Raw genomic sequence first — 18,988 nt, 5'->3', positions numbered from 1 at the left:
CCAATGCTCTCTAATCTGAGTGTGATGACAGCCACTCTCTAATCTGAGTGTGATGACAGCCACTCTCTAATCTGAGTGTGATGACAGCCACTCTCTAATCTGAGTGTGATGACAGCCACTCTCTAACCTGAGTGTGATGACAGCCACTCTCTAATCTGAGTGTGATGACAGCCACTCTCTAATCTGAGTGTGATGACAGCCACTCTCTAGTCTGAGTGTGATGACAGCCACTCTCTAATCTGAGTGTGATGACAGCCACTCTCTAATCTGAGTGTGATGACAGCCACTCTCTAGTCTGAGTGTGATGACAGCCACTCTCTAGTCTGAGTGTGATGACAGCCACTCTCTAGTCTGAGTGTGATGACAGCCACTCTCTAACCTGAGTGTGATGACAGCCACTCTCTAATCTGAGTGTGATGACAGCCACTCTCTAATCTGAGTGTGATGACAGCCACTCTCTAATCTGAGTGTGATGACAGCCACTCTCTAGTCTGAGTGTGATGACAGCCACTCTCTAGTCTGAGTGTGATGACAGCCACTCTTTAATCTAAGTGTGATGACAGCCACTCTCTAGTCTGAGTGTGATGACAGCCACTCTCTAGTCTGAGTGTGATGACAGCCACTCTCTAGTCTGAGTGTGATGACAGCCACTCTCTAATCTGAGTGTGATGACAGCCACTCTCTAATCTGAGTGTGATGACAGCCACTCTCTAACCTGAGTGTGATGACAGCCACTCTCTAGTCTGAGTGTGATGACAGCCACTCTCTAGTCTGAGTGTGATGACAGCCACTCTCTAGTCTGAGTGTGATGACAGCCATAGCCCTGTGTTTGAGAGGGAGTCGGAGATAGTGCTGGATGGCTGTGTTGGATGTCGGATGGCTGTGTTGGATGTCGGATGACTGTGTTGGATGTAGGATGGCTGTGTTGGATATTGGATGGCTGTGTTGGATGTAGGATGGCTGTGTTGGATGTAGGATGGCTGTGTTGGATGTCGGATGGCTGTGTTGGATGTCAGATGGCTGTGTTGGATGTCAGATGGCTGTGTTGGATATCGGATGGCTGTGTTGGATATCGGATGGCTGTGTTGTACCTTGGATACACAACATGCAGGTGAGTTGAATCTGTGGAGCTGTAATTCTCAGCACCACAGATAAAGGATGGTATGTGTTTACCTTTGGTGTATGTGTGTGTACATTTGGTGTGTGTGTGTGTGTTTACCTTTGGGGTGAACATGTGAGCGATACCGTCAACAGATCCTTTGAGCATCAGGCCTCTGACGAGGAAACAGATCAACACCACGTAGGGGAAGAGAGAGCTGAAGTACATCACCTGATAGGAGAAGAAATACACCACACACACACACACACACACACACACACACACACACACACACACACACACACACACACACACACACACACACACACACACACACACACACACACACACACACACACACACACACCGTCATAAAGTATATCACCTGAGAGGGGCGACAGACAGAGGACTGTACACACATCACACTGTTACCATGGACACCAACACACTGTTACCATGGACACAACCACACTGTTACCATGGACACCACCACACCGTTACCATGGACACTACCACACTGCCTCAGTGTGATGCTTCGAAAAGACAGAGACATGCATACACACGTGCATACAGAGGCATGAACGCACAAACACACACACACACACACACACAGACTGACACACAGACTCACACACACGTAGTTTACTAAAGTTACCGGACATCTTCAATAATTTGGGTAATTAACATAAACTCTATGGCAATCTATCATAACTTTGGTAATTTATAGTTGACTAATAGCCCCATGTTAAAAGGCTGTATCCTTATACAGGGCATTACTTTAGACCATGGCCCCTGCTCTTTCCATGACATAGACTGACCAAGTGAATCCAGGTGAAAGCTATGACCCCTTATTGATGTCACTTGTTAAATCCCCTTCAAATCAGTGTAGATGAAGGGGAGGAGACAGGTAAAATAAGGATTTTTAAGCCTTGAGACAATTGAGACATGGATTGTGTTAGGTGTGCCATTCAGAGGGTGATTGGGCAAGACAAAAGATTTAAGTGGCTTTGAACAGGGGTTACGGTAGTAGGTGACAGGCGCACCGGTTTGTGTCAAGAACTGCAACGCTGCTGGGTTTTTGACGCTCAACAGTTTCCCCGTGTGTGTCAAGAATGGTCCACCACACAAAGGACATCCAGCCAACTTGACACAACTGTGGGAAGCATTGGAGTCAACATGGGCCGCACCCCAAGGACATCCAGCCAACTTGACACAACTGTGGGAAGCATTGGAGTCAACATGGGCCGCACCCCAAGGACATCCAGCCAACTTGACACAACTGTAGAAAGCATTGGAGTCAACATGGGCCGCACCCCAAGGACATCCAGCCAACTTGACACAACTGTGGGAAACATTGGAGTCAACATGGGTGTTAATAATGTTTGGCATACTCAGTGTACAGGAAATAAGGTGCTATTTGGAATCCAGACAAACTGTCAGATCTTGTTATATATTTCTCTATTCCAAAATGTGGGTTGGATTGTTGCGTTGTGATCATGACTCATTGTTTGGACTGAGATGAAAGCACCTTGTTAGGCTGAATCCCAAATGGCACCCTATTCTCAACTTTGACCAAGGCTCTGGTTAAAAGTAGTGCACTATATAGGGAACACACTACCATAGGGCTCTGGTTAAAAGTAGTGCACTATATTGGGAATACGCTACCATAGGGCTCTGGTTAAAAGTAGTGCACTTCATAGGGAATATGCTACCATAGGGCTCTGGTTAAAAGTAGTGCACTAAATAGGGAATAGTTCGCCATTTGGGATGTAGCCATGGAGTTGTTGGCCAGCCAACATATTATCGAACCACACTGTGCCTCCTAGACTCTTCAGACTAAGCTCATTCATTTTGCATGTTTCCTTCCCATAACACAAGATAATACAAAGATAATATTGTTTAACACAAGATAATACAAAGATAGTATTGTTTAACACAAGATAATACAAAGATAGTATTGTTTAACACAAGATAATACAAAGATAATATTGTTTAGCACAAGTGTCACGATCGTCTTCGTGTGAGAGAGAGGACCAAGGCGCAGCGCGTGAAAAATACATCTTCTTTAATGAAGGAAAAAACAACCACTTACAAAATGAACAAAACCAACGATCGTGAAGCTAAACAGAACTAAGTGCACACATGCAACATAGAACATAGACATAGACAACTACCCACAAAAGCCTACTGCCCATGGCTGCCTTAAATATGGCTCCCAATCAGAGACAATGAATGACAGCTGTCTCTGATTGAGAACCAATCCAGGCAGCCATAGACATAACTAGACAACTATACTCTACTCTGCCCCATACACATACAACACCCCATAGACACTACAAAACACATACATTCCCCATGTCACACCCTGACCTAACTAAAAAACATAAAGAAAACAAAGAATACTAAGGCCAGGGCGTGACAACAAGATAATACAAAGATAGTATGTTTAACACAAGATAATACAAAGATAGTATTGTTTAACACAAGATAATACAACAATATAATTGTTTAACACAAGATAATACAAAGATAGAATTGTTTAACACAATATAATACAAAGATAGAATTGTTTAACACAAGATAATACAAAGATATAATTGTTTAACACAAGATAATACAAAGATAGTATTGTTTAACACAAGATAATACAAAGATAGTATTGTTTAACACAAGATAATACAAAGATAGAATTGTTTAACACAAGATAATACAAAGATAGAATTGTTTAACACAAGATAATACAAAGATAGTATTTTGTGCTTTAAATTTTTTGCCTTTCTCACCATAGGCTATGTCACAGTTCAGCCAGTATAAAAATGCTCATGAAAGTTAATATACTTATACACGACGGGATGTGAATCTCCTCCTACTGTACAGTACACATAGAAAGTCCATAGGAAAATATCTGTATTTGAAAAAGTGAAACTCCAGCACACTTAATAATCTGTAATAACAACTGAATGGATCTCTTGAGCCTTCGAGAACAATTTCAACAACACCAGTGTTTCTTTTTCATGTAACCCCCCCCCCCACTGTCTTACCACAGATAGAATCATGTTACAACAACATACAGTAGCTGTAGGGAAGACAATGCCCCCGGCCCTGTACCTTTCCACTCATACAGTGGTGCACTTGGAAAGTATTCAGACCCCGTGACTTTTTCCACATTTTGTTACGTTTACAGCCTTATTCTAAAATTGATTAAATAAATTAAAGATCCTCATCAATCTACACACAATACCCCATAATGACAAAGCGAAAACAGCTTTTTTTCTTTTTTGTGTGCAAATTTATAAAAAATAAAAAACAGTAATCAGACCCTTTGCTAAAAGACTCGAAAATGAGCTCAGTTACATTCCGTTTCCATTGATCATCCTTGAGATGTATCTACAACTTGATCGGAGTCTACATGTGGTAAATTCAATTGATTGGACATGATTTGGTAAGCCACACACGTGTCTATATAAGGTCCCACAGTTGACAGTGCATGTCACAACAAAAACCAAGCCATGAGGTCGAAGGAGTTGTCCGTAGAGCTCCGAGACAGGATTGTGTTGTGGCACAGATCTGGGAAAGGTTACCAAAACATTTCTGCAGCATTGAAGGTCCACAAGAACACAATGGTCTCAATAATTATTAAATGGAAGAAGTTTGGAAACACCAAGACTCTTCCTAGAGCTGGCCCAGCCAAACTGAGCAATCAGTGGAGAAGGGCCTTGGTCAGGGAGGTGACACTATATAATGGTCACTCTGAAAGCACCAGAATTCCTCTGTGGAGATGGGAGAAACTTCCAGAAGGACAATCATCTCTGCAGCACTCCACCAATCAGGACTTTATGGTAGAGTGGCCAGATGGAAGCCACTCCTCAGTAAAAGGCACATGACAGCACGCTTGGAGTTTGCCAAAAGGCACCTAAAGATTCTCAGACCATGAGAAACAACATTCTCTGGTCTGATGAAACCAAGATTGAACTCTTTGGCCTGAATGCCAAGCCTCAGGTCTGGAGGAAACCTGGGACCTTCCCTACGGTGAAGCATGGTGTTGGCAGCATCATGTTGTGGGAATGTTTTTCAGCGGCAGGGACTGGGAGACTAGTCAGATTTGAGGGAACAATGAACGGAGCAAAGTACAGAGAGATCCTTGATGAAAATCTGCTTCAGAGCGCTCAGGACCTCAGACTGGGGCAAAGGTTCACCTTTCAACAGGACAATGACCCTAAGCACACAGCCAAGACAAATTAGGAGTGGTTTCGGGACAAGTCTCTGAATGATCTTGAGTGGCCCAGCCAGAGCCCGGACTTGAACCCAATCAAACATCTCTGGAGAGACCTGAAAATAGCTGTGCAGCAACTCTCCCAATCCAACCTAACAGAGGTTGAGAGGATCTGCAGAGAAGAATGGGAGAAACTTCCCAAATACAGGTGTGCCAAGCTTGTAGAGTCATACCCAAGACTCGAGGCTGTAATCGCTGCCAAAGGTGCTTCAACAAAATACTGAGTAAAGGGTCTGAATACTTACTATATAAATGTGATATTTCAGTTTTTATTTTATATATATTCGAAAATGTCTAAAAACCTATTTTCGCTTTTTCATTGTTGGGTATTGTGTGTAGATTGATGAAGAAATGTAATCAATTTTATAATAAGGCCGTAACGTGAAAAAGTCTGAATACTTTCCGAATGCACTGTATACAGTACCTTCAGATAGTATATATACAGTACATATATATACACGTGTATACACACACACAGACACACACAGATCTATATAATAGCTCTCGGCCTGTTACCTTCCCAGATGACTGGATACCCTTGATCACTGCCAGACAGACGATGAGCCAGGCGGCGAACAGGGACAGGGTCATTCTCCAGTTCAGGCCTCCGCTGTCCTCGATGGTGCTGGTGATGTTCAGGGTCTGCCGGTACCAGAAGTAGGTGGTGGCAGAAGACTTTTCACACTCCGGCTCGATGACTAGAGGGAGGGACGGATGGAGGGAGGTGAGAAGGGAGACGGGGGAAGACAGGAGGGGAGAGGGAGATTTGGGAGTGTGCAAAGAGGGGGGAGAAAGTAAGAAATATACAGCTGTGAAGTATACATAGCGGCCAATGGTTAATATCTGCATAGAGGTCGCTGTGGGAGCTCTAGACTAGCATGCTAACATAACGCTAACATAAGGTCAGTGTGGGACCTAAGACTAGCATGCTAACATAAGGTGAGTGGAGGAGCTAATGCGAGCTAATGCTGACGCAAGGTCCCTGACTCTGTCTGGATCGCTATGTGCTGCCTGCCGTCATCGCAGGGCATGCTGTGTACTCAGAGACTGGGCCATACCCCCTGACAGTATGCAGCACCACACCTACCCTCTTAGATCAGATTAAGTATAGGGCCATCCCAGCTCTGTTCTGACTGCATCCCACCTCATCCTCTCTCTGCTCAACCAGCATATTACCAGCTGTTCACTATATGTGTCAGTAAAACATCGTATTATTTGATGTAATGTATTGTTGACTATACAGTACTGAGCAGGCACAGTGAATGGAAAACTACAGTAGGCCAATGTAGCAAAATGTAACGTAGTGTGGTGTATTCAGCTGTACTGCAGTGTTTGACATTTATGTACCATGATGTTATATGACGTCCTATGACGTCCTGTGATGTCATATGACGTGATATGACGTGATGTCATATGACATGATGTGATGTCATATGATGTGCTGTGATGTCATATGACGTGATGTGATGTTATATGACGTGATGTGATATGACGTGATGTCATATGACGTCCTGTGATGTTATATGATGTTCTGTGATGTCATATGACATGCTGTGATGTCATATGATGTGCTGTGATGTCATATGACGTGATGTGATGTCATATGACGTGATGTGATGTCATATGATGTGCTGTGCTGTGGTGTTATATGATGTGCTGTGATGTTATATGACGTGCTGTGATGTCATATGACTTGCTGTGATGTCATATGACGTGCTGTGATGTCATATGACGTGCTGTGCTGTGGTGTTATATGTTCTGTGATGTTATATGATGTGCTGTGATGTCATATGACATGCTGTGATGTTATATTCCATGATGTGATGACATATGACGTGATGTCATATGACGTGATGTGATGTCATGTAACGTGCTGTGATGTCATATGACGTACTGTGTTGTACTACAGGATGCTGTACTGTGTTGTACTACAGGATGCTATACTGTGTTGTACTACAGGATGCTGTACTGTGTTGTACTACAGGATGCTGTACTGTGTTGTATTATGTACTACAGGATGCTGTACTGTGTTGTACTACAGGATGCTGTACTGTGTTGTACTACAGGATGCTGTACTGTGTTGTACTACAGGATGCTGTACTGTGTTGTACTACAGGATGCTGTACTGTGTTGTACTACAGGATGCTACGCTGTGTTGTACTACAGGATGCTGTACTGTGTTGTACTACAGGATGCTGTACTGTGTTGTACTACAGGATGCTGTACTGTGTTGTACTACAGGATGCTGTACTGTGTTGTTCTACAGGATGCTGTACTGTGTTGTACTACATGATAATGTACTGTGTTGTACTACAGGATGCTGTACTGTGTTGTACTACAGGATGCTACGCTGTGTTGTACTACAGGATGCTGTACTGTGTTGTACTACAGGATGCTGTACTGTGTTGTACTACAGGATGCTGTACTGTGTTGTACTACAGGATGCTGTACTGTGTTGTACTACATGATAATGTACTGTGTTGTACTACAGGATAATGTACTGTGTTGTACTACAGGATGCTACGCTGTGTTCTCCTTTGCTGTACTGTTCTAAACTGTGCTGCTTGTGTGAACTTACTGGCTTGGCTGCCGTTGACCACCCTGATGGGGCACTCTGCCCAGGGCAGCGGGTACTGGAAGGACTGGAAGAAGTAGAAGATACTCCAGCCGATAATCACGTTGTAGTACAGGCCCACGAAGCCACACACCTGGAGAGAGACAGGAGAGAGACAGGAGAGAGACAGGAGAGAGACAGGAGAGAGACAGGAGACAGGAGAGAGACCGAGAGAGACAGAAAGAGACAGGAGAGAGACAGGAGAGAGACAGGAGAGGAGAGAGACAGAGAGAGACAGGAGAGAGACAGGAGAGAGACAGGAGAGAGACAGGAGAGAGACAGGAGAGAGACAGAGAGAGACAGGAGAGAGACAGAGGGAGGTAGAACAATCCTTAGGTCTTCCAAGAAATGTCTGTCATTGCTCAAACTACAATTTTTGTTTTGTGGTGTATTTCTATGTGATAGTGCTCTGTTTTGGGAAACCCATAGCATTTCAGAGTTTCCATCAACCAAACGGTGGTGTAGTCTAGCTGGTTACACATACATATGGCTTTCTTGGCCGACAACAGTAAGCTACACAGGACATGCTATCATATGAATCGGCTTTTCTCTGTGATTCACTCCCAGACACTCAGGCAGCCCACAGCTGAAGTTTCTCTGAATAATTGAAGTCCTCTGTGTGTTCTAGGCCTCTATGTATTTATAGCTCTAGAGCAGAGCAGAGTTCCTGGTGCCACATCCAGCCTGCCACAACCCTCACTGTCCCAGGTTACTTCCAGCCTGCCTCAACCCTCACTGTCCCAGGTTACATCCAGCCTGCCTCAACCCTCACGGTCCCAGGTTACTTCCAGCCTGCCTCAACCCTCACTGTCCCACGTTACTTCCAGCCTGCCTCAACCCTCACTGTCCCAGGTTACTCCCAGCCTGCCTCAACCCTCACTGTCCCAGGTTACATCCAGCCTGCCTCAACCCTCACTGTCCCAGGTTACTTCCAGCCTGCCTCAACCCTCACTGTCCCAGGTTACTTCCAGCCTGCCTCCTCAACCCTCACTGTCCCAGGTTACTTCCAGCCTGCCTCAACCCTCACTGTCCCAGGTTACTTCCAGCCTGCCTCAACCCTCACTGTCCCAGGTTACTTCCAGCCTGCCTCAACCCTCACTGTCCCAGGTTACTTCCAGCATGCCTCAACCCTCACTGTCCCACGTTACTTCCAGCCTGCCTCAACCCTCACTGTCCCAGGTTACTCCCAGCCTGCCTCAACCCTCACTGTCCCAGGTTACATCCAGCCTGCCTCAACCCTCACTGTCCCAGGTTACTTCCAGCCTGCCTCAACCCTCACTGTCCCAGGTTACTTCCAGCCTGCCACAACCCTCACTGTCCCAGGTTACTCCCAGCCTGCCTCAACCCTCACTGTCCCAGGTTACTCCCAGCCTGCCTCAACCCTCACTGTCCCAGGTTACTTCCAGCCTGCCTCAACCCTCACTGCCCCAGGTTACTTCCAGCCTGCCTCAACCCTCACTGTCCCAGGTTACTTCCAGCCTGCCTCAACCCTCACTGTCCCAGGTTACATCCAGCCTGCCTCAACCCTCACGGTCCCAGGTTACTTCCAGCCTGCCTCAACCCTCACTGTCCCAGGTTACTCCCAGCCTGCCTCAACCCTCACTGTCCCAGGTTACTCCCAGCCTGCCTCAACCCTCACTGTCCCAGGTTACTTCCAGCCTGCCTCAACCCTCACTGTCCCAGGTTACTCCCAGCCTGCCTCAACCCTCACTGTCCCAGGTTACTCCCAGCCTGCCTCAACCCTCACTGTCCCAGGTTACTCCCAGCCTGCCACAACCCTCACTGTCCCAGGTTACTTCCAGCCTGCCACAACCCTCACTGCCCCAGGTTACTTCCAGCCTGCCTCAACCCTCACTGTCCCAGGTTACTTCCAGCCTGCCACAAACCTCACTGTCCCAGGTTACTTCCAGCCTGCCTCAACCCTCACTGTCCCAGGTTACTTCCAGCCTGCCTCAACCCTCACTGTCCCAGGTTACTTCCAGCCTGCCTCAACCCTCACTGTCCCAGGTTACTTCCAGCCTGCCTCAACCCTCACTGTCCCAGGTTACTTCCAGCCTGCCTCAACCCTCACTGTCCCAGGTTACTTCCAGCCTGCCTCAACCCTCACTGTCCCAGGTTACTCCCAGCCTGCCTCAACCCTCACTGTCCCAGGTTACTTCCAGCCTGCCACAACCCTCACTGTCCCAGGTTACTTCCAGCCTGCCTCAACCCTCACTGTCCCAGGTTACTTCCAGCCTGCCTCAACCCTCACTGTCCCAGGTTACTTCCAGCCTGCCTCCTCAACCCTCACTGTCCCAGGTTACTTCCAGCCTGCCTCAACCCTCACTGTCCCAGGTTACTTCCAGCCTGCCTCAACCCTCACTGTCCCAGGTTACTTCCAGCCTGCCTCAACCCTCACTGTCCCAGGTTACTTCCAGCCTGCCTCAACCCTCACTGTCCCAGGTTACATCCAGCCTGCCTCAACCCTCACTGTCCCAGGTTACTTCCAGCCTGCCTCAACCCTCACTGTCCCAGGTTACTTCCAGCCTGCCTCAACCCTCACTGTCCCAGGTTACTTCCAGCCTGCCTCAACCCGCACTGTCCCAGGTTACTTCCAGCCTGCCTCAACCCTCACTGTCCCAGGTTACATCCAGCCTGCCTCAACCCTCACTGTCCCAGGTTACTTCCAGCCTGCCTCAACCCTCAATGTCCCAGGCTACATCCCGCCAGCCTTAATCCAGCCAGCCTGCCTCAACCTTCATTGTCCCAGGCTACATGGGCCTGACTGACTGTCTATTTCCCTCTGCAGCAGGGCCTGACTGACTGTCTATTTCCCTCTGCAGCAGGGCCTGGCTGACTGTCTATTTCCCTCTGAAGCAGAGCCTGGCTGACTGTCTATCTGCTGCTGCAGCAGAGCCTGGCTGACTGTCTATCTGCCTCTGAAGCAGAGCCTGGCTGACTATCTATCTCTGCAGCAGGGCCTGGCTGACTGTCTATCTATCTCTGCAACAGGGCCTGGCTGACTGTCTATCTATCTCTGCAACAGGGCCTGCTGGACTGTCTATCTGTCTCTGCAGCAGGGCCTGGCTGACTGTCTATCTGTCTCTGCAGCAGGGCCTGGCTGACTGTCTATCTGTCTCTGCAGCAGAGCCTGGCTGACTGTCTATCTATCTCTGCAGCAGGGCCTGGCTGATTGTCTATCTGCCTCTGCAGCAGGGCCTGGCTGACTGTCTATCTATCTGCCTCTGCAGCAGGGCCTGGCTGACTGTCTATCTATCTGCCTCTGCAGCAGGGCCTGCTTGACTGTCTATCTGCCTCTGCAGCAGGGCCTGGTTGACTGTCTATCTGCCTCTGCAGCAGGGCCTGGTTGACTGTCTATCTGCCTCTGCAGCAGGGCCTGGCTGACTGTCTATCTGTGTCTGCAGCAGGGCCTGGCTGACTATCTATCTGTCTCTGCAGCAGGGCCTGGTTGACTGTCTATCTGTCTCTGCAGCAGGGCCTGGTTGACTGTCTATCTATCTCTGCAGCAGGGCCTGGCTGACTGTCTATCTGCCTCTGCAGCAGGGCCTGGCTGACTGTCTATCTGCCTCTGAAGCAGAGCCTGGCTGACTGTCTATCTGTCTCTGCAGCAGGGCCTGGCTGACTGTCTATCTGTCTCTGCAGCAGGGCCTGGTTGACTGTCTATCTGTCTCTGCAGCAGAGCCTGGCTGACTGTCTATCTGTCTCTGCAGCAGGGCCTGACTGACTGTCTATCTATCTCTGCAGCAGGGCCTGGCTGACTGTCTATCTGTCTCTGCAGCAGAGCCTGGCTGACTGTCTATCTGTCTCTGCAGCAGGGCCTGACTGACTGTCTATCTATCTCTGCAGCAGAGCCTGGCTGACTGTCTATCCATCTCTGCAGCAGAGCCTGGCTGACTGTCTATCTGTCTCTGCAGCAGAGCCTGGTTGACTGTCTATCTGCCTCTGCAACAGGGCCTGGCTGACTGTCTATCTGCCTCTGCAGCAGGGCCTGGCTGACTGTCTATCTGCCTCTGCAGCAGAGCCTGGCTGACTGTCTATCTGTCTCTGCAGCAGGGCCTGGCTGACTGTCTATCTGCCTCTGCAGCAGGGCCTGCTGGACGGATTTATCGACTGCGGTGGTTACATTCTAATATCAGTAGGAGCATAATGGTGCCATTCTAAGTGGTAGGCTAGTATGAATATTGTTACAGAGCCATCCAGTCTGCCTAACGCCTCATCATCTCAGGGTCTGAGGGACTGACTGTAGTATACATACTGGCATTGCATATTATTTAGAATGCATGCTCAATACATTGCCTCTTTCTAAGTGGTATGCTAGTGTGGGTACATAAACATCCAGATCCATCCAGCCTGCCTGAAACCCTCACGCCTCACGTCTCAACCATCATGCCTGAAACCCTCACTGACTCATGCCTCACGCCTCAAACCTCACGCCTCAACCCTCACGTCTCAACCATCATGCCTGAAACCCTCACTGACTCATGCCTCACGCCTCAAACCTCACGCCTCAACCCTCACGTCTCAACCATTACGCCTCAACCCTCACGCCTCAACCCTCACACCTCACTGCCTCAAGCCCTCACGCCTCGACCCTCACACCTCAACCATCACGCCTCACACCTCACTGCCTCAACCCCCACGCCTCTCCAATAGCTATAGTAGAATACTACTTAGAATGCATGCCAAATACAATGCTTCATTCTAAGATGCATGCCCAATACAATGCTTCATTGGTATGCTAGCTATTACATACTGACTGACTGCAGACTGACTGACTGACTGAGTCACTGACTGACTGACTGACTGACTGACTGACTACAGACTGACTACAGACTGACTGACTGACTGACTGGCTGAATGGCTGACTGACTGACTACAGACTGACTGTGTCACTGACTGACTGACTCACTGACTGACTAAAATACTGACTGACTGGCTGTAGCAGATGTGAGCGTGGTGAGTAGCCTGAGATCTAAAGTCTGACTGACTGGCTGATTAACTTACTGACTGACTCGCTGAGTGACTGACTTACTCACTGGCTGACTGACTGACTGACTCACTGACTGATTGACTGTGTCACTGACTGACTTACTCACTGAGTCACTCACTGACTCACTGACTGATTGGCCCAAGACTCACTGACTTACTGACTGACTCACTGAGTGACTCACTGACTGACTGACTAGCTGGCTGTAGCAGATGTGTGGTGAGTGCCCTGAGATCTAGTCTGACTGACTGACTGATTGACTCACTGACTGACTCACTGGCTGATTGACTCACTGGCTGACTGACTGTTTGGCTGACTCACTGACTGACTGGCTGACTACAGACTGACTGGCTGACTACAGACTGACTGGCTGACTGACTCACTGACTGACTGGCTGACTACAGACTGACTGGCTGACTACAGACTGACTGGCTGACTGACTCATTGGCTGACTGACTCACTAGATGACTAACTCGCTGACTGACTCACTGACTGTTTGGCTGACTGACTCGCTGACTGACTGGCTGGCTGACTGACTGACTGGCTGGCTGGCTGACTGACTCACTGGCTGACTGACTCACTAGATGACTAACTCGTTGGCTGACTCACTGACTGTTTGGCTGACTGACTCGCTGACTGACTGGCTGGCTGGCTGACTGACTGGCTGGCTGGCTCACTGGCTGACTGACTCACTAGATGACTAACTCGTTGGCTGACTCACTGACTGTTTGGCTGACTGACTCACTGACTGACTGGCTGGCTGACTGACCCGCTGACTGACTGGCTGGCTGGCTGACTGTAGACATAGCAGATGTGATTGTGGTGAGTGACCTGAGATCTAAAGTCAACATAGACATCCACAGCACACATCTTCTCCTGGACAGAAGCCTGAGAGTACTGAGGATGGAGGAGTGGGACATTTGACATCCACAGCACACATCTTCTCCTGGACAGAAGCCTGAGAGTACTGAGGATGGAGGAGTGGGACATTTGACATCCACAGCACACATCTTCTCCTGGACAGAAGCCTGAGAGTACTGAGGATGGAGGAGTGTGACATTTGGCAGATGAAAGCGACTGGTAGTGCTGACGTCTGTATGTCAGTCCACTTTGAACTCTCTAGAGACACTAATGTGGGTAGGCCTTCTGAGGGACGCTGTGCAAAACGTTTCATCAGACCACACGTCTGTCAGGTAAACTGAGACAATGACATCAAAACTGTTGTTTAATGTCCTGGTTAATGGTATATGTTTGGGACAGACCTGGCTGCTCATTGGAGAACAATAAACTATTCTATTCTTGTGTTGCCAGAAGGCATATTTGGCATTTTCTACTTATTAGGATCCCCATTAGCCGTACTCTTCTTGGGGTCCACATGAAACATGACATAATACATTGTACAGAACACTATTAGTCAAAGACTGAAATACATACATTTAATACATACACACAATATCTAGGTCTAATACATACATAATACAGGGCAAATTACAATAAAATATATATAAAATGGCAGTGTCTCTTCACAGTCCCCTTTGTGCAGTAAAATGTTATTTTATCTGGTTTTTAATCTGGTTGTATTGCTAGCTTGAGTTACCTGGGATGGCATTCTGTATACTTCTGGCCCTTCTTTGGACACTGTGATAACAACCCTCCAGGCGAGCTTCAATGCCATACAACTCTCCTTCCGTGGCCTCCAACTGCTCTTTAATACAAGTAAAACTAAATGCATGCTATTCAACTGATCGCTGCCTGCACCTGCCCGCTCGTCCAGCATCACTACTCTGGACGGTTCTGACTTAGAATATGTGGACAATTACAAATACCTAGGTGTCTGGTTAGACTGTAAACTATCCTTCCAGACTCACATCAAACATCTCCAATCCAAAGTTAAATCTAGAATTGGCTTCCTATTTCGCAACAAAGCATCCTTCACTCATGCTGGCAAACATACCCTCGTAAAACTGACCATCCTACCGATCCTCGACTTCGGCGATGTCATTTACAAAATAGCCTCCAATACCCACCTCAATAAATTGGATGCAGTCTATCACAGTGCCATCCGTTTTGTCATCAAAGCCCCATATACTACCCACAACTGCAACCTGTACGCTCTCGTTGGCTGGCCCTCGCTTCATACTCGTCGCCAAATCCACTGGCTCCAGGTCATCTACAAGACCCTGCTAGGTAAAGTCCCCCCTTATCTCAGCTCGCTGGTCACCATAGCAGCACCCACCTGTAGCACGCGCTCCAGCAGGTATATCTTTCTGGTCACCCCCAAAACCAATTCCTCCTTTGGCCGCCTCTCCTTCCAGTTCTCTGCTGCCAATGACTGGAACGAACTACGAACTACAAAAATCTCTGAAACTGGAAACACTTATCTCCCTCACTAGCTTTAAGCACCAGCTGTCAGAGCAGCTCACAGATTAATGCACCTGTACATAGCCCATCTATAATTTAGCAACTACCTCTTACCCTACTGTATTTATTTATTTTGCTCCTTTGCACCCCATTTTTTCTATTTCTACTTTGCACATTCTTCCACTGCAAATCAACCATTTCAGTGTTTTACTTGCTATATTGTATTTACTTCGCCACCATGGCCTTTTTTTTGCCTTTACCTCCCTTATCTCACCTCATTTGCTCACATTGTATATAGACTATTTTTCTACTGTATTATTGACTGTATGTTTGTTTTACTCCATGTGTAACTCTGTGTTGTTGTATGTGTCGAACTGCTTTGCTTTATCTTGGCCAGGTCGCAATTGTAAATGAGAACTTGTTCTCAACTGGCCTACCTGGTTAAATAAAGGTAAAGGTGAATAAAGGTGAAATATATTTTTTTGAAAGTTCCATGTCATGGATTTTTCAGCAATAGGTTATGAACAATAACATCAAAAGCTAACAAAAAAGCTATTAATGTCTTTCAGCCAATCAGTCAATTGTGTCAGTGCCGAGCATGTTGAGTGCCCTTCCGTATAAGCATGCTGAAAGTCTGTTGTTAATTTGTTTTCTGTAAAATAACTTTTTATTTCATCAAACACAATTTTTTCCAAAAGTTTGCTAAGCACTTGTAACAAGCTGATTGGTTGACTGTTTGAACCATTAAATGATGCTTTGCTATTCTTGGGTAGTGGAATGACCTTTGACCCCCTCCATGTCTGAGAGCACACACCGTCCTAAATGTAGGCTTAAAGTGAAGATGTGGTAAACAGGAGTCACAATGTATTCCGATACCAACCTCAGCAATTTACAATCCAGGTTGTCGGTACCTGTAACGAAAGTTGTCGGGAGAAGGAGAGGAGGACCAAAGTGCAGCGTATCCATAATACTTTTAATCAAAAATGAATACACGAACAAAAACAACAAAACGACCAACGAACAGTTCTGACAGGTGCAACAAAAACTAACCAGAAAATAACCACCCACAAACACAAGTGGGAAAACAGGCTACCTAAGTATGGCTCTCAATCAGAGACAACGATAGACAGCTGCCTCTGATTGAGAACCATACCAGGCCAAACACATAGAAACAGAAAACCTAGACCTACAACATAGAATACCCACCCACATCACACCCTGACCAAACTAAAAATAGAAACATACAAAGCAATCTACGGTCAGGGCGTGACAGTACCAGGTGGTTTGTCCTCATTTATAGACAGCTACAATTGTTTCACCTCTTCCACACCCACTTTATAGAACTCAAAACTACAGTGCTTGTCTTCATTATTTGATCCATTATGTATGAATATGAAGGCTTAGCATTTGTTGTTTGCATGTCAGGCCTACGTTTGCTAATCTTGTCAACAAAAAAGTTATTAAAGTGGTTGGCAATATCAAAGGGTTTTGTTAGGAACAAGCCATCTGCCTCAATGAAGGATGGAGCCGAGTTTTTTACCAAGAGTGTGCAAAGCTTTTATCAAGGCAAAGGGTGGCTACTTTGAAGAATCTAAAATCTAAAATATACTTTGATTTGTTTAACACTTTTTTGGTTACTACATGATTCCATATGTGTCATTTCATAGTTTTGATGTCTTCCCTATGATTCTTGTGAAAAACACTGGTTGACTTGGAAACATACAAGACAAACTGGCACAGAGAGACAGACAGCCCTGATCTGTTTCACCTGTCCATGTGATTATCTCCACCCCCTCCAGGTGTCGCTGATTTTCCCCAGTGTATTTATCCCTGTGTTTCCTGTCTCTCTGTGCCAGTTGGTCTTGTATGTTTCCAAGTCAACCAGTGTTTTTGACGTTCTCCTGCTTTTTGCATTTCTCCTTTTTCTAATCCTCCTGGTTTTGACCCTTGCCTGTTTCTGAACTTTGTGCCTGCCTGACCATTCTGCCTGCCTTGTCCACGAGCCTGCCACTCTGTACCTCTTGGACTCTGATCTGGTTTTGACCCTTTTGCCTGTCCATGACCATTCTCTTGCCTTCTCCTTTTGGATTAATAAACATTGTAAGACTCCAACCATCAGCCTCCTGTGTCTGCATCTGGGTCTCACCTTGTGTCATGATAATTCTACAATGTAGAAAATAGTAAAAATAAAGAAACCCTTGAATGAGTAGCTGTGTCCAAACTTTTGACTGGTACTGTATATTAGTAGGCTATATTAAAGACCAGAATAAATTGAGAATAGTCTGATGGGTGAGAATATTATCAAGTGCTTGTCAAATTGTGATTGAGAGACTGATGAAGTGTGTGCAGCCTGCTCAATAAACAGGCCTTTCATCCTACTTTTTTCAAATCATTAAAATCGCATCATGCAACCTTAGAATGTCAAAACATATTGCATAAATAAATATGAGGACCCATTTCATTGTTAACCGTTCAATACAGAATAGCCAAATTGTTCTTACCTTTATTTAACTAAGCAAGTCCGTTAAGAACAGATTCTTATTTTAAATGACAGCCAAGGAACAGCGGGTTAAATGCCTTGTTCAGGGGCAGAACGACATATTTTTACCTTGTCAGCTCAGAGATTCGATCTTGCAATCTTTTGATTACTAGTCCAACGATCAAACCACTAGGCTACCTGCCGCCCAATGAATGTGTGCATTCCCTCGGAAATCATTTGGGAAAAATATAATTTATATTTTATTCAACTATGTTCAATTGTATTCTTATTATTATAAAATAGTACCACAGGAATTATAAGCAAATCTTGTCTGCTAAGTTAACTAAAGTAGCCCACAGCCTATGGCATAGCCGTAGATCAGGGCCTAACATAAGGTCGTCTCAGAATATGCTATTCTGTTCTTCTGAAATAAGTTTAAAAAAATTCATATCATAAAATTTCTTTAAACCTGCCTAAAATAAATAATGGATTTATTGTGTGATGGTGTTGGCTATATTCAAATGGATGTATTAGACTTTTTGAAATGTAGATGTTCCATGTTCCGCATCAGTGGCTCAAAGCCTAGAGATGCTAAATGTGTTTATTTTAATTAAAGGTCAAGTACCATGAGACCAGCAGTTATTTGCATGACATTCACCGGCTGACAAAATTTCATGACCACCACTGTCCTTTAGTGTGTGTGCAAGCCTCTCACCATTAGACTGGAGACCCCGATGCCTCCTAGCTGAGGGTAAACGTAGTTCCACACCCCGATGCTGCCTCTCCTAATCCTCTGTCCCACCGCCAGTTCCAGGAAGAACAGAGGGATCCCGATGAGGATGAGGAGGATGAAGTACGGGACCAGGTACGCACCTGAGAGAGGAGGGGGGTGGGAGGAGGGGGTGGAGGAGGGGAAGAGCGAAAGGGAAGGAGAAGTGGAAGAAAGAGGAAGGAGAGGGAGAATGAAGAGAAAGAAGGTTAGTTACAAGTCAGTAAAGGTAAAATTGAAGCAGCCTTCTGGATGGAAAGAAAAGGCTAGCACACTATATTTCATATTGACAGAAATATCTCAAGCAAACCAAAGAAAGACAGACTGGTTTGTCATGGTCATGCCGTCCCTAGAAGGGGTGCGTCACTTGAGGGGGTTGAGTCGCTGACGTGGTCTTCCTGTCTGG

General features: G+C 46.3%; 1 protein-coding gene across 1 annotated transcript in view; it reads right to left on the bottom strand.

Annotated features, from left to right (window-relative positions):
- The window catches only part of LOC120061689 (sodium-dependent neutral amino acid transporter SLC6A17-like), a 34,801-nt gene that overhangs the window by 9,012 nt on the left and 6,801 nt on the right, over window positions 1–18,988 (bottom strand). Inside the window, exons 2-5 of the mRNA XM_039011583.1 lie at window positions 18,529–18,686; window positions 7,951–8,080; window positions 5,889–6,070; window positions 1,220–1,330 (exon numbers count right to left, since the gene is read on the bottom strand). Coding sequence (XP_038867511.1) covers window positions 1,220–1,330; window positions 5,889–6,070; window positions 7,951–8,080; window positions 18,529–18,686 — 581 coding nt within the window. The remainder of the gene's footprint in view (window positions 1–1,219; window positions 1,331–5,888; window positions 6,071–7,950; window positions 8,081–18,528; window positions 18,687–18,988) is intronic.

This window comes from Salvelinus namaycush, chromosome 16 (genome assembly GCF_016432855.1).
Source record: "Salvelinus namaycush isolate Seneca chromosome 16, SaNama_1.0, whole genome shotgun sequence".
Lineage (NCBI taxonomy): Eukaryota > Metazoa > Chordata > Actinopteri > Salmoniformes > Salmonidae > Salvelinus > Salvelinus namaycush.
The sequence above is the reverse complement of the archived record's forward strand: the minus strand, read 5'-3'. Positions and strand labels throughout refer to the sequence as shown.